A 16,094-nucleotide genomic window follows, 5' to 3' on the forward strand; every position below is an offset into this window, starting at 1 on the left:
GGAAACCAAAATCCAAAGCAGAAAGAAGAGCGTGGCAATTAAAAAAAAAATACAAGAAAAGTTTGATGCCTGCTCTGTAAACTGGAGTCCACATTTCCCCAAAAAGTCAGCTTCCCTGCACCTCAATGAAGGTCATTACTTTCCTGTCACTCTGGGTTAGACAACGTGCACAGGACAGGTCACAGCACGAGAACAAAATACTTTTACAGAAGCGCCCATTCTCCACTCCTTTGTGGTCACGTCCATCGTGGCAGCCCTATCGGCCTCCCCACCTTCGCCACCACACGTCCCCTCTCCAAGGTGAGAGGTGATGCTCACGCAGCGTCACGAAGGGAGAGGCTTGGCTCACTCTTCAGTGACTTCGGCAACCATCGCTGAGAACAGTGCGAAGAAAATTCTCTACCTGCCCCAGCTGGAGGGAGGACAAGGAAGAAGAGAAACCAGGACTTACTTTCCTAACGCGAAGCATTCCAGCTTCACCGTTGTTCCTTTCGCGGTCGGGACCGTTTCCGGGAACTGCACTTCTATTTTTGGCTCATACTCGCCCATCACCCCTGTGGAGAAACAAAGGAGCTAAGTCTTGGAGATTCTTTTAAAAACATAGACGCAAGTGTTTTCCTGTTAACTAGGATGCTCCTCTACATCATTATGTGTGCAATTAATTCCTTCACGGAAAGCAGATCCTTTCTCTAACAGCCGTGAATTGTGGCTTCTCTCCCAGTTACTGCGAGAGGAAAATTTGTCTCACAGCACCACACCATCTGCCTGCGATTACATTCTCCATGTGCACAACTTTGCTTCTCAAGAACACTTCTTTAAAAAGTAGTTGTGGAAGAAAAAAAGGAAGGGGGATAAAATCCCAGCCACCAGCAATACCAAATTGACAATTTCTTTGGAAACACACTGCAATAAAATTTAACATACATTAAAAAATATATGCATGCTTTATTGTGTCTATGTAAAGAAACTTTCTGAGTAATCAATTTGTGGCCACAAATCACTCTACCTTTCATTTTTGAAGGCCAATCTGAACTAGTCATAAATTAGCCTACACAAGGTAACACAAAATTCTTTTATTTTTATTATATTCTGAAACAGTGGCAAAAGAATAATGGGGAACAACTATAGAAAACAACCTTTAAGGTATACCCACCTTGCCAATGGCAGTAATGGCAAGCTTACCTTGAAGGGCACATTCTCCCTATTTCCCATATCCTGGAAGATCACTGTACAGTTATAGCCAAGGTAACACAGCCTCAGAAATTAAGTCCATGCTTTATAACTAAATACTTACGAATTATTTCTTATCAATACATTCTTGACGCTGTCTACCACTACAGCTAGGTCAGTACAGTGTTTTAATATTCATTTCTATTCAATTTCTAGTCATTTTCCATGCCCTCTGACCCAGCTGGGCCAATAAAAAGTTTGAAATTATCTAGCTTACTAAAAAAAGTGATAGGATCCTCCATTTTGTCTCTTCTTCAGGCCTCCTACAGTTAGAGGAAAAAGAGACTGAAGGATTCAAAGGAAAAGGTTAAAAAGCAAGGGACAGATGGGGACAGGTACAATGACCAAGAGAAACACTTCCACTCATTTGGCAGAGATGACCCTTTTTACCTGCAGTTTCATAGCTTGGGAAGCAACAAGAGGATTTCCTCCATGTGTTAAGAGAAAAATCAACCCCAAGAGTCAGATGATGTAATAGTCAAGCTAAGTTGGCTGGGATGTATGTTGTCAAAAGTGCAAAGTTGTACACTATGATCCAGCAATCCCACTCTTGAGCATATATCTGGAGGGAACTCTAATTCGAAAAGATACATGCACCCCAATATTCATAGTGGCACTATATACAAAAGCCAAGACATGGAAACAACCTAAATTCCATCGACAGATGACTGGATAAAGAAGTGGTAGTATATTTATACAATGGAATACTACTCAGCCATAAAAAACAAAATAATGCCATTTGCAGCAACAATGGATGTACCTGCAGATCATCGTTCTAAGTGAAGTAAGCCAGAAAGAGAAAGAAAAATACCATATGATATCACTTACATGTGGCATCTTAAAAAAAAGACACAAATGAACATATTTACAAAACAGATACAGACTCGCAGATGCAGAAAGGAAACTTATGGTTTCCAGTGAGGGGAGGGATAAGAAGGGATAAATTGGGAGTTTGAGATTTGCAGATACCAACTACTATATAAAATAAACAACAAGTTTCTCCTGTATATAGAGAACTATATTCAATACCTGGTAGTAACCTATAATGAAAAAGAATATGAGAATGAATATATGTATGTATATGCATGACTGAAATAGTATCCTGTACACCAGAAATTGACACAACATTGTAAGCTGACTATACTTCAGTTAAAAAAAAAATGCAACCCCCTTCCCAAAAAGAAAGTACAAAGTTGAACATTGTTGTTTGCTTTTTCCTTTCAGAGACTAATAGGGTGTTGGATTTTGGAGGCATCTTTGAGATAATCTGGTTCAGCAATCCTAATCTTGTCATTCATGGATGCACACTTTTCTGCAGAGGACCCATGCCTAGCAACCTATTCTCAAAAGGACTTTAACCGCCCCAAAATTAACCACAGTTCTAGTCCATCCCTTCCTTTTACAAGCAAGTCTGCAGTCTCAAAGAGGTTAAACAGTTTGTCTTTAGTCTCACAATAGACTTGTGTTCAAGGTTGCAACTCTAGTCCCTGACTCCCCCTCCTCATCTTTTACTCTGGCCTCTCACCACTGCAATGAATAACCCCCCAAAACTAAATTCAGATACACAAAATCCATATTTGACACCTTCACATTCAAAACCATTCCTCCCTTTTTGGCCAATCTCTGCATTCTCTTGCACCCAATTTGGGTTTTCCTCCCCCTGAGCATTTGCCACAAAGCTGGACCATAAAGAGGCAGTGCTTGCTAACGCTGGCATTCACACACAGCTGCTGAACTTGCTAACAAACCGCTCGTACCATTGACTCACCATCCCATAAATATCAGTAGTATAACTCCAAGCGCAGGAACAAGTTAACACCTTTCAGTGCTGTGTGTGGCTGTGCACTCCCAGAGTGGTGTTAATCAGAAAAACAACTGCCGTGAGAGAAAGGAAATCAAGACAGTCTCCATCACAGTCTATCGTGTGTAGAAGGGAGATGAGATGATAAGGTTCAAATACAAGGGGAAAGGGGGGTCGCAGCCGTGATCAGGCTCCCTCCCACCTCCTCGTCCTAGAAACCTTCCATATACACTGGGTTTCTGTCCTAGTAAGGCCCTGACTCAAAGTCCAGTCCTCCAGCATCCTGAACTCCTTACCTCTGTTCCCCTCCTCTCTAGCCTTTTAATGACCAGAAACTATCAAACCTCTTTTGCCTCAGTTCTCACTGTTTCCCATGACTTCTTTTAAAAAAACATGTAATGATTTTTAGTAAATTTACTGAGTTACTAACCATCACCAAAACTATTTTAGAACATTTCCATCACCCAAATAAGACCCCTCATGCCCACTTACAGTTAATTACCAGTCCCCGCCCCAGGCAACCACTAATCTGCTTTCTATCTCTAGAGATTTGCCCTTTCTGGACATTCCATATAAATGAAATCATACACTGTGTGATCTTTTGCATCCGGCTTCTTTCACTTGGCATAGTGCGATCATGGTTCCTCCATGCCGTGGTCTGTACCAGTAGTGCCTTGTTCGTTGCTGAATAGTATTCCACTGGATGGAGGACACCATTTTAGTCATCCATTCATTCACTGGCTCTAGGAGTGTCCCAGGAATGCTGTTAGAAAGAGACATAAACTAACTGGCTTAAAGCAAAATGAATTTATTCTCTCACAATTCTGAAGGCTAGAAGTCATAAACAAAGGTGTCGACAGGGCTATGCTCTGAGACTTTGGACAGAATCGTTCCTTGCCTCCTCTTAGCTTCCAGTAGTGGCCATCTGTCTTGGTGTTCCTTGACTTGAGGCTGTGTCACTCCAATCTCTATCCATGTCATCACATGACTTTCTCTCCCCATGTCTTCCACCGTCTTATAAGGACATCGGTCATATTGGATAAAAGATCCAACCCACTCCAATACGACCTGATCTGAACACGTTCTTTCCAAATAAGGCCATATTCTAAGGTCTGGAGTGGGGGTAGTTAGACTTCAACATATTTTTGGGGGGCACACAACCAACCCCCAGTGCCAGCTGATGGGCACGTAGGCTGCTTCCTCTTTGGGATATCATGAATCATGTTTCTGTGAACATTCGCACGCCAGCACTTGTGTGGATGTGTTTCCATTCTCTTTCATTCCCTATGACCTCTACATGGATGACTCTTCTCTGGCTTCAGGTCTTCGCGCAAATGATGTCCCCTCTGAGAAGTGTTTTCTGATCATCTTGTCTAAAATGGGTTCCTGCTGTTATTTGGTATTAATATGTTCTTTCCTTTATGCTAATTACCACAATTTATAATTCTCCTGGGTAGATCATGTATTTCTGTCTTCCATCTAGATGGTAAAAACCCATGACGTCAAGCAATACATCTGTCTTTTTCATGCTACCTTTTATCTCTGTCTCTGAACTTAATAGGTGCTCAGTAAAAAACTGCTGTAAAACATTTTACAAATAAACCTCTGGGCACTCACGTGGCATCGCTGTTTTCTATCATCTTTATAGCTGTTTATAACCTTGCCTTCTCCTCTGTTGTACCTTCTCTTCCTTGAGAAATGGAAGTACTTCTGCTTTCTTCTGTTCCTCACAAATCCTAGCTCGGTACTAGGCACACAGAAAAAATTTCCATAGGTAGGAATTTGTGAAAGGAAGGAAAAGATACAGAAATGTGGCCCTTTATACTGTGACACATGACAACCATGAAGTCAAACTTGCACATCTTCCCAGGCATGAAAGTTTTGCTTTAAGTATCATCTTGGCTTTTTGTCTGAGTCCACTCACTTAAGATCAAATTTTTCCTGAAATGAGCTGTGTGGGTTATTTACATGGTCACATGAAGTGACTTCTGGGTGGACACAGTGATCTACATTTATGGTCATAAGAACTGAGTAACAGTTATCAGTTATAATGCAGATAGACCTGTATTTATGGCAGTATTTACAGGACACAAAGATATGGATGAGAAATGGGATGGCATGGTTTTCACTGATGTTTAAAGGATTTTTATTGTATAAAAAGGTTGTCCTAGGATTTAAGTCATTAAAAAAAACAAAGGAAGCCATTTTCTTCAACCACATTGTGAATATTTTTTGGAATGCCTGTGAACTGTTCTATGTAATTTGGTTACATCTGGCACAGGCTACATTTTTATTTGACAATCTCTTTGATTTTTAAACGATTTTAGCCTTTATTTTTCTACATTAAATTTTAAAAGCTGTTGCCTTTTTTATTTTTTAAGAAACGAAAGGCCCCGTAAAACAGGAGTGCATTTTTTCAAGTCATTCCTCTGACCACCTGCACACTTTTGAACTTAATTGGTCTACAGCTGCTCTGGTGATTTACAGAAATAATTAGGCAAAAAGAGTGAGGCCATTGATGGAGTTGTTCCAGAATCCTTTCTCCATCTTCAAACTATTTAGAAAGGTGGGGAGATACAAAAGCCTAGGTGTGTCTACACAACCAAGGTAAAGCAGAAGTAAAGAGTGCATCTCATAATAGTCAGGATCAACCAGGAAACATAGTCTCAGCAATATTCCCTTTCTCCTGTGCAATATAGACTTTGCCCATAAGGAAAACTCTTGCTTTCAGTTCTAAATAGAAACACCTACATCTTGCATTTTAAATATAAGGTGAAAAAAGTCTTAATTCATTAAAATACACTGTCGAGGTTTCCTCCTCTTTGGAGTGACAGCGCCACCACAACAATGGTGCAAGTCCCATCACTTGAAATTTCAAATGTCAAAGCCTCCGGGAGTCAGGGGCTTAGTCATGTTTACACCCCAATGCATTCAATACCTATTCGCTTAACACCGACCACAGCCGCGCACTTTACCAAGCAATGGGGGCATGGCATGCAGTACCCAGACCTGATCGCTATCTTCGTGACATTTGTAGTTTCCCCTCTTCAGTGCATCATGTAGCAATGTGACGTGTGCAGGCGACAATTAATTGTTTATGGAATAGCCAGAAGCGTTTATTTCCCAAGGAAGACATGTTAGAAATTTATATTTATATATATATATATATATATATATATTTTTAAACCAGTGTTGGCAAACTTTAAGTCACCTGGAGGGCTTGAGTTTCTGGTTTAGTAAGTTGAGATGGAGCCTGAGAATTTGCATTTCTAACAAGCTCCCAGGTGATGCTAACACTGCTGGTCCAGGGAATGATGCACTTTGAGAACTTCCCCGAAGTAACTGCGAGGTGTGAAGCCAAAGCTAGAAGTTGTATCTCACATTAACAGACATCAGAGTCACTGGAAGGCTACCAGTAATGGGGTCCCACCAGGGACAGCGCCAATCAAGAGCCTGGATTCTGTAGATGACTGTGGTAATGACGGTTCCCCTTTCAAAACCTGAAAAATTACTAAGGCTGATGCTGATGTCTGTAAGAACTAGAAGGCAACAAAATCATTGCCAAATTACAGAATATAAAAGAGAAATCCGCTACACACCATGCTTGTTTAACTATCATTTGCAGAGCGCTGTCTTGGCAGGAGGCCAGCCTGCAGAGTTTTGTGCCATAAGGTTTTGCCAACACCTGCCTTAGCTGGAATCTGCACTTGCTAAATTAAACCACAGAAGGGACTGTAACCAACTTCCACAGAGTGGGATTTTTGACTGAAGAAAAAAATTGCAAAAATTGTCTTATGAACAAGTTCCCACATTGACTTTTCTTGAGGAATAATTCATATGATGTAGATTCCACTTATCTAAAAATATTTGGAAATATCCAATTAGTCAACATACATTTCTTTGGCTGAGTTCACCATTTTACCCTCTTAAAAAAAGGTTCATTTTGCCCTGAGTTGAAGGAGATGTGGGGTCTGAGGGGTTGTCCATTGGATCTCCTCCACCACTACCCACCCTCTAATCAGTGAATTCCCATAGAGTTTGAGGCAACGACCGTCCAAACAAGGACCTCCCTGGGGCTGGGAAGGAGGAGGAAGGAAACTGAAGGTTGTACATCACGTCCTCCACTTGGGTTTTAATGTGACTGCAGAAACCTGTAGAAGGTGAAAAGAAACCCTAAACCTACATCTTTTTCCTTCCTTCTCAGTAGTTAAAGTGCAGAGATAACCTGAGCTATTCCAGAAAGCCCTCTCCCATAAAGGTAGAGTAACCATTTATCTGTGCTTCCGTGAAGTCCTGAGGTAATCGGCTAATAGTTTCCAGGTTGGGTAATTCATTACAAGATCATCATCTTTCAGAAAAAGAAAACCAACTTTTGTCTTTTTTGGAGCAAGTACGTTTATGTTCATCTAACTAAAAAGTTCTGTATATTGTATTGAACTAAACAATCTCTCCCTTTAATTTGTACATGTTGGTCCCAGTTCAAGTCTTTGGAGCCACAAAGAACAAACCTTGAGGGACAGTCGCCTGATATTTAAAGATATTATCATGTTGTCAGAGACTGGCAAAGTTATTTTCTGCAAAGAGACAGACAGCAAGGATTTTACTTAGGTTTTGGGACCATACAGTCTCTGATTCAACTCTGCCACTGTAGCTGAAAAGCACCCACAGACAATATGTAAACAATGGAGCATGGCTATGTTCCAATAAAACTTTATTTACAAAAATGGTGGCGAGCTGTTGTTGGCTCCCTAGTAGGCTAACCTCTGGCTTGGAGAAAATGGGGACGATAGCATAGTTTGAGAGAGTCGAGAGAATGAACAAACTATAGAACTGACAAGATTTCAGCAAGCTTGCCAAATGCTGAATCACATACAAGTCAAATAGAGAATGAGATTAAAATAAAACACCATTTACAATAGCAACAAAAATTACACAGACTCTGGGAATTAACCAAGAATATCCCACATTTTTATGGAGAAAAATGTTAAACTTTATTTAGAAAAGCAGGTTACCAGCAAGCTTGAGCTTTCAGGAAGGAGTTTGCCAACTCCTGGTTTAAACGGACACTGTATCCACTGCCTAGAATTCTTACCCTCTCTGTTAGATTGGCCAACTCTTTATGGAAGTTGGGGCTGATTCCCAAGCCCGGGCTAGGCTTCCTTACACACAAGCTGTGATTCCACTCACAATCTCAAGGACCTTCACTGCTCCTTGGTAGCTCTCAGCACAATTGAGGCTTAAATAAATCTGCTTTCATTCTCCATCCTCCCCAGTTTGGATTCACTCCTGCCTCAGATTACAATTCAGCTCCTCAGCTAGACTACCACTTGTGAGGACACAGAAAGACTTTTGCATCCCTAGTGACAAATATAACAAGAGTCACTCAATGAACATGGGTTGGTTAAATGTATAATCAAATGAATGCCCAAGACATCTCTATTCTAGGCTGGACACCTCTTCTGCCCTCTTTTATTTCAAAGCCCTCCGTCTGTAAATGTGTTTTCTTAAACTCAATTCAATAATTCCAAGAAGAATGAAACTTTAGACCCTTCACTAATTTGGAGTTCTCTACGACCGAAGGCCCCTCAGGGCTGAGATCACATCTTTTTATTTTATAGTGTACTACACACAATGGATACTTAACAGATGCTTCCTTACTGATTACCTAAATGACCATCCAAGACCTTTGGCCCCCCTGGACCTGAAATGGATCTGACTATGCTAGAGGTCTAAAGCTGACTGCCAAGTTCCTAAGCTTGTCAAGTCTTCAAAATATCCGGACCATTAAGACACTATTAAATCAGATTAGCTATGGCAGTTTAGCAAAACATCTCACATCCTTCAGTCATTTAGATGTTCTCTTCATAAAACATGTTGTACACCCACAGATCCTCAGATGTGATGTTGTTAGGGAATTAAACATGATTGCTGGGACAAAACCACACAAAAGTTGTAATTAGAGGTGAGAGAAAAATAAAGCAATGTGTTTTGGTATAAACTCTGGATCTTAAGAAACATAAAATTATGCTCAAGTCAAGGGCATTATCTCTGCCTGTTGCCAGGCAGAAGCTTCACCCTAGGTAATCTAAAGGCTAAGTCATCAAAAAAAGGTAGTAGATCAAGTTTACAATAAAAAAGAGATCCCTTTAATGACTGGGTTTTTAATCTGATGGCGAGGTTAATTAAGTGGCCTCTAATTGAAACTGATCTGTTCATGAAGACACATGGTGGTTAATGTTAACACTTGAAGAATCTAACCCAGTTTGGGGAAATACTGGGAAAGTTTACTATGAACAGGTGGCAGTATCATAATGGAGAATACATTATACTGCATTGATAATCCAGAATATTCTAGAATATTCTACTTTCCCCTTTTACATTTTTTAGTGTTTGGAATGTTGAGAGGAATGTAGTATTCTGAACCACTAGGATATCTAATGGCCACAGAGGCGAAGGATCACAGAATGGCCCATTATGGCCTGAAAGACTGAATGCACCTAGTTTTGCACTAGGATTGGATGGTAGTGCTAGGAAGACACCTGATCGAATGCATCTGTGTGTTGTGTTGTGTTTGATAGTATGTGCCGTGTGCAAACTTTGAGGTTGGAGTGGAGTAAGGTACAGAGTTGTGACCGGAATCCTAGATGACAACTAGAAGGACCCTCCAATATAACTTATTGTAAATCACATATTTTTATAGCTAAGAAAACTGAGGACCAAGGAAACAGCATGATTTGTCTCACGTGACTTAGCGGTAGATCTGGGACTACTTCTCAGAATCTTATGATGTTTTTCCTTCTTGACTTTTAGTTCTGCCCTCCTTTTACTGCATCCCAGGTGACGCCACAGCAAATAGGATGAAGCTGGTTGGCGCTGACCAGTAACACACTCTCAGTCCTATGTTGATCACGTCTATCTGGTCCCACCTCAGGCTAAGGTTATCAGTTGGTCTCTTGTCCAGGAGCTTAAAACTTGACTTAAGGTGAGAAGATTAAGTGCTTTGATGCTGACCTTGTTCAATGCTTTCATGGGTAAACAAAATTAAACTTGGGGAAATGGGTCAGGACTTAGAAAAATATGGTCAGTTATTTTGGTTATATTTGAGAATGTACATTTTTAATAATTTAAATTTATACTGAAGTATAATAAGCATTCAAAAAAGTGAAGTTTACATTTTAACTTCCTAAGACAATATATCTAGTATATATAAAACTATGTATATTTATACAAACATATCTGACATATATATATGCTTTTTAATGTATACAAATATGGGGATGGAGGAGGGAAAGAGAGAGAGAGAATTTGAAATTCTAAGATGGAACAAATCCTTTGTTTCCTGTTTCCCTAGTAGCTCCTCTATTTAGAGTTCTAATTAGGGATAATATCCAAAAATATTTAACAACCAATGTCCAAAGCAAGGACCCATCAGATAGACACTGGCTGTCAAGGGTTCAACATTTGTCTTGGTTCTAATAAGCAAAATAAAGAACTGCCAAACGAATCCCCAGGCAGGCTCAAGGAAAACACAGAAAAAAGGCAAAGGCCATACAATAAATTTTCATGCTCGATTATGTACCTGTGAATACAAAGTACACAAACAGCCTCACACCATGATCTCATTTTCCCAAGACGGTCCTATTTTCTGCGAATTCTCTTCTGCTTTAGCCATTTTAAAGCAAATCGGGGGTAATGGCTAAAGACAGAAAAAAACCTGCCATCATGATTATCACCTAAGTCTACGATTTCTCCCGTAGTTGTGCTGTGCAGGTGGTCCGTTTCCTTTGTTTATGGAAATTTAGGTATAATTCTTTGTGATCTGTGTGGGAAGCACATAATGAAGCAAGTCCATCATCATTAATAACCAGCAATTGGGGTAGCACCGATCCATGGACTACTTCAGTGCCCATGGTGGAAATAATTATGATAGATTTTTCTCAATTACATCGTTCTCTTTCACGGTACTCAGCAACAGGTGCACTTTCCCCATAATGAATTACACCATTGTTTCAAGGCAAATGTTAAAACACCCAGGTAAATAAATATAAACTCTGATAGGAAATTCTCTCACTTTTGTCTCTCAGTTTTATAGTACTTCCCAGAGGCGAGCACTACAAATAAAAGACATTTATTTAGAATTCTCAATATAAAATTCTCAAATATCACAATGTAAAGATGTGAATCTAGAGGTCCAAAAAGCTTTTCTGAAACTCAGATAAATAGCATGGTAAGTGGGGACCAAGTATTTGACCCCCTCGCCATCCTAACTTCTCTGGTCCTCAGTTCCCTTCTTTTCTTAAAGAATAAGATATAAAATTGGGTGATCTCTAAGTGCCTTCTAGTTCCAATCATCTGTGGCTATCCCTTTTACCAAACAGTTTTCTAAAACTTGAAAAAACAGAGAAGCAGAAAGGTTAAAAAATTAAGAACTAGACATTTTATCAATAAAAGTTAACCACGTTAAAGTTGAACACTGCCAGCATTTTGGAGAGCAGCGTTCTAGCTTTCTCTGTCATTGCCCAGATACATTTTACAAATCAAGGAGAATATTATCCATCCACTTGGTGATCTGGTTTTTTAAAACATAACTTGTTGAGTGTATCTTAGGTGGGGAAGGTACTGATGTTGCACTTCTGTTTTGTCCCTATTGAAGGTATTTTACGTACAATTTAACACACAGAGTAAGCCTCTGAGGTAGGCACTGTTATCCTCACTTGGCTGCTGAGAACACAGCACCACGAGGTTACATGATGTCCAAGTCACACAGCTCATAAGCGGTGGGGCTGGATTCCACCCAGGGAAGTTGGCTTGCCTCCGCACCACCCTGCCCTATGTTTCAGTCATGACTTGAGATGCAGGAAGAAGTGAGCCTTGTGAAGAGTTGGGGAAAAGGGAACAGCAAGTACCAGGCTCTCGCAGAACCACAGTGTGTCAGGGGAAAGAGCTAAAGAGGACCAGCAGGACCAACACGGGACACATCACACTCAGGACCTGAGCCAACGTCCACTATTTACATTTGGTGACTCCTTGTAACCTTTGGGGCTGGAAATAATCATAGTCCACAATGGCTTAGCTGCAATGTCCAAGAAGTAATCTGACCACTGAGGACGTGAGTTCTGTAAGCTACATCTGCACTTAGTGAGGGAAGTGATCAGTTGTGGCAATTGGTTCAGTTCACGCAACGAGCACCACCGTCCTGACTATTCACACTTTGGAGCCAGAAGGAGGATATGAAATTCTGAGTGAGATTCAATGATCAAAATGATTGTACAAACTCTATACACACCTTGCACTTATTGGTCTAATACACAGTCGCTAAATATCAGATCATGCGGGATGATAATTCCATTGATTTTACTCTTACGGTACAGACTTTAACAAGAATATCATCTTTATTTTGCAACCTCTTCTTAATTTATATTTCCCCTTTCCTCTTACCTCCAGACGAGAGCTAATTACATAATCTATTGTGTGTTTAGGAATACAGTTCGAGGACCCATTTTATGTACTCCAGCCTAAATGGGAAAGACAGATTATGAATTTCCACGCAATGCTCATGGAAATTAGGAATGAATGGGCATTAATGGCTGAAGAATGAGATCCTCAGTCTGCTAATTTTGTGATAAAATATTCTAATAAAAAACATTTGTCATCTCTATAAAGATACACTAGACAAGTTGAGATAAATCTAAAAGCCAAGCAGAAGGCGGAGTTGTTGCCAACTTGAGGTGCACAGGATGACTCTGGAATTCTCGTGTTCCTGAATTTCTGTTCCTTCTTTCTGAAGCAGCGACTCTGTGTGATGTTTCTCCTGGGCTATGTCTTAGTACATCCAAGTGAATATTTGATTATATTTGCTCCTTGATATACGGATAACACCCCTGAACAGACATTTTGACATAAGTGTATTATGGGCAGAGGCCAGGGAGGCAGTATTTTTAAGTAATTCTGTACAAAATGCCACTGAAACACGTCTCTTGAAAAAGCTTCTTCACCCTGAGGTCTGGAGAGAGAGCCCTGGAAGCTTTTGATAAAATTAATCCCTTGCCTACCTTTCTCTTCAAACTGATAAGATTTTTCAGTTTTATTTAATAAAACACAGCTTAATGCAACATATTCATTTAACGTTTGCCAAGTGGCAAGCACTGTGCTGGGTCTTTGCACAAAGCCATTTGAAAACTGTGATCTGTATGTCAGCATCCGTGGGGTGGGGAAAGGCCAGCTGACAGGTAAATGTCAATACACCTGATGAATATTACGATAGATAGATGGACCAGGACGCACAAAACAAACAAGTGTTTCTGTTGCCAAGGGAGAATTCATGCTTTTGGCTTTGTAAATAATGACTAAAACAATATTCTGAATTTCCCCCTTATAAACCTGTTAGGTAAAATCATCTCAGTAAACGGCATATCTTACACATCCTGCTACTGTGCCAGAAATGATGTGTCATCCTTGAATGTCTCTTCCATCACCTCCCACATTCAATGCATCAGCAAGTTCTGGCAGCTATACCTGCAAACTCTATCCTGAGTCCATCCTCTTCTGTCCTCTCCACTGCATCCAAGAGCTCAAGCTGCCCTTATTTACCAACTGAATTACTGTAACAGTCTTTTTCTTGATTGACGTGTAGTTGATTTACACTGTTGTGTGAGTTTCAGGTGTACAGCATAGTGATTCTTATACATACATATATCTATATTCTTTTTCATATTCTTTTTCATTATAGGTTACTACAAGCTACTGAATATAATTCCCTGTGCTCTACAGTAGGGTTTTGTTGTTTATCTATTTTATATATAGTAGTTTGTATCTGCTAATCCCAAACTCCTAATTTATCCCTGCATACCTGCTCACCACTCTTTTCCTTTGGAAACCATAAGTTTGTTTTCTATGTCTGTGAGTCTGTTTCTGTTTTGTAAATGATTATTTGCGTCATTTTTTTGGTTGGACTTCTACTTCTGAACCTCTCACTTTTTAAAAAATCAATTCTCCACACAGTAGCTAAGCAATCGGTTCGAAAACATACATAATTCTCTTACATCAGATCCCCTCATGGCTCCTCACTGCACTTGAAATAAAATCCAGTCTCCGACCTCAACTTAAACCACCCTCTACCCTGGTCATTAGGCTCCAATAAGGCTCACATTCTCTTTGCTCCCTAAATATGCCAAGTGACTTTTTTTGTAGGCCTCAGGGCCTTTGCATATGACATTAACTCAGCCTGGAATGCTCCGCCCCTTGATCTTCACAGGACACATATCTTATCATTCCTGTGTCAGCTCATGTCACTTCCTCAGAAAGGCTTTCCATGACACCGCTGTCTAAAGTAGACAGTCAGTCTACCCCATAGAGGCTCTGTTTCATCATGCTGGTTTATTCACTACTATCTAAAATAATTGGATTTGGGGTTTTGTTTCTGTTTCTTTGTTTTTGCCTGTGTCCTTTGGTGAATGTACGTGCAGTGAGATAGGGGCCTTACTATTTTTGTTCACTGGCACCTGGAGTAGTGACTGTCACATAACAAAGATACGTTAAATAAATATACGTTAAATATATGAATAAATGAGTGAATGATTGAAATCTACATTATTTACTCAAACATCCCACAGTTTGGTCTACGCTGTAAGGATGCTCAGGCCTCCGCAGAGCTGGTTTGAGAAGGCAACTGATCCAGCATAGTTGGGGGGAGCGGGGCAGAGAGAGATGACTTCCTGGAGAAAGTGATATATTTGAAGAAGCTGGAAGGACTGAGATGAGTCAGTCAAGGGATCAAGGGAAGGATCAAGGATCAAGAACATTTCAGGAAGAGGAAACAGAATACATATGAAGACTCACAGTAGGTCTACAAATACTCATGGTGGGAAAAGGCATAGTGCTATTAGAATTTGGCATACAAATCAGTGAGAATGTCCTTAAAGGCACATGATGAATTACCACACATTGTCATGTCATCCATCTAAGTAATTAAGGTGAAATTCCCATATTTTCTTGAAATAATCTCTTAAAAGTATGGGAAATGAACACTTCTATCCCAAATAAACCTTGATATTTCTGCATTTCACTGTGCTTGGAACTATGTCTTCAGTATCATACATCCAGAAGTTACTTGGATAATTTAAAACTTCTTTCTGGACACTGAATATTAAATTACACAGAATTGATTAATGAGCTGATTGTTCAGCCTTCTACGTCATTGTGCTTGTGTACACAATTTAAGTGAAAAGAAATAAGAAATAGATTCCTTTGTTACGTACAGTCACCTAAATCCACATTCCATTCCTGTTGAGATTAGCAATTAGATTTCTAATTAGTCTTCCAAAATGGATTCATGGATTTATTTCTCACACAAAGGTAGAAAATATAGGTACCAAATGTAGAAAGCATTAAACTTCTTGAAATTAGATGGTCAGGCTGGGTGTGCCAATAACATTAAAACTTTCCAAACAACCTGTGATCGCAAAAAGCAGAATTAGGAAAACCCCTTAGAAAACTCACCATCATTTCTCAGCATCAGCGGTGTGGGTGGCCCCAGGACCTTCTGGTTTGTCACCGTATTTGTAACCACACAGGTATAATTTCCAACGTCTGATTTTTCTACTTTGGCGATATACAGATTCCCAGTCTCTTGAGATACGAAGCGGCGATTATCCTGATAGGAAGGGTATTCGTTGAAAATCCAGGCATAGCTCAGCTCTGAAAGCAAAAGGAATCATCATGACAAATGTGTCTTTTGGCACTGGAACTCTATGGTATTCCTGAAATGGTCAAGTTAAAAATTCATATGGCTATCCAGTGATCTTTTTTTAGGTGAATAAATATCAATAGGAAGTAATCACATTCCCCTGAAGCATTTTATCAGTCTTCCATCAGTCAATAAGATTTTCTGCAGAACTAGAAGGTACGCTGATAGCTGATTAAGAGATGCCCGATCTCTTTAAGTCAAGGGAATAAGCATTTGTAGTTTGCTAAGCACGTGCCAAACACCATGCAATACTTACAGAGCTGACACTCAAGTTACGGACCCAGTGAGTCTACAGTCTTGATATACTAAGGCTGGAAG

The 16,094-nt window shown here is 40.0% G+C and overlaps 1 protein-coding gene across 6 annotated transcripts in view; it reads right to left on the reverse strand.

Annotated features, from left to right (window-relative positions):
* LOC105093180 (contactin-4) overlaps window positions 1-16,094 on the reverse strand; it is an 813,469-nt gene that overhangs the window by 152,972 nt on the left and 644,403 nt on the right. For all 6 annotated transcript variants that reach the window (XM_031470760.2, XM_031470759.2, XM_064496304.1 and 3 more), the window contains 2 exons: window positions 15,530-15,727; window positions 452-554 (listed from right to left, as the gene is read on the reverse strand). In XM_031470760.2, coding sequence (XP_031326620.2) covers window positions 452-554; window positions 15,530-15,727 — 301 coding nt within the window. The remainder of the gene's footprint in view (window positions 1-451; window positions 555-15,529; window positions 15,728-16,094) is intronic.

This window comes from Camelus dromedarius, chromosome 17, assembly GCF_036321535.1.
Source record: "Camelus dromedarius isolate mCamDro1 chromosome 17, mCamDro1.pat, whole genome shotgun sequence".
Taxonomy (NCBI): domain Eukaryota; kingdom Metazoa; phylum Chordata; class Mammalia; order Artiodactyla; family Camelidae; genus Camelus; species Camelus dromedarius.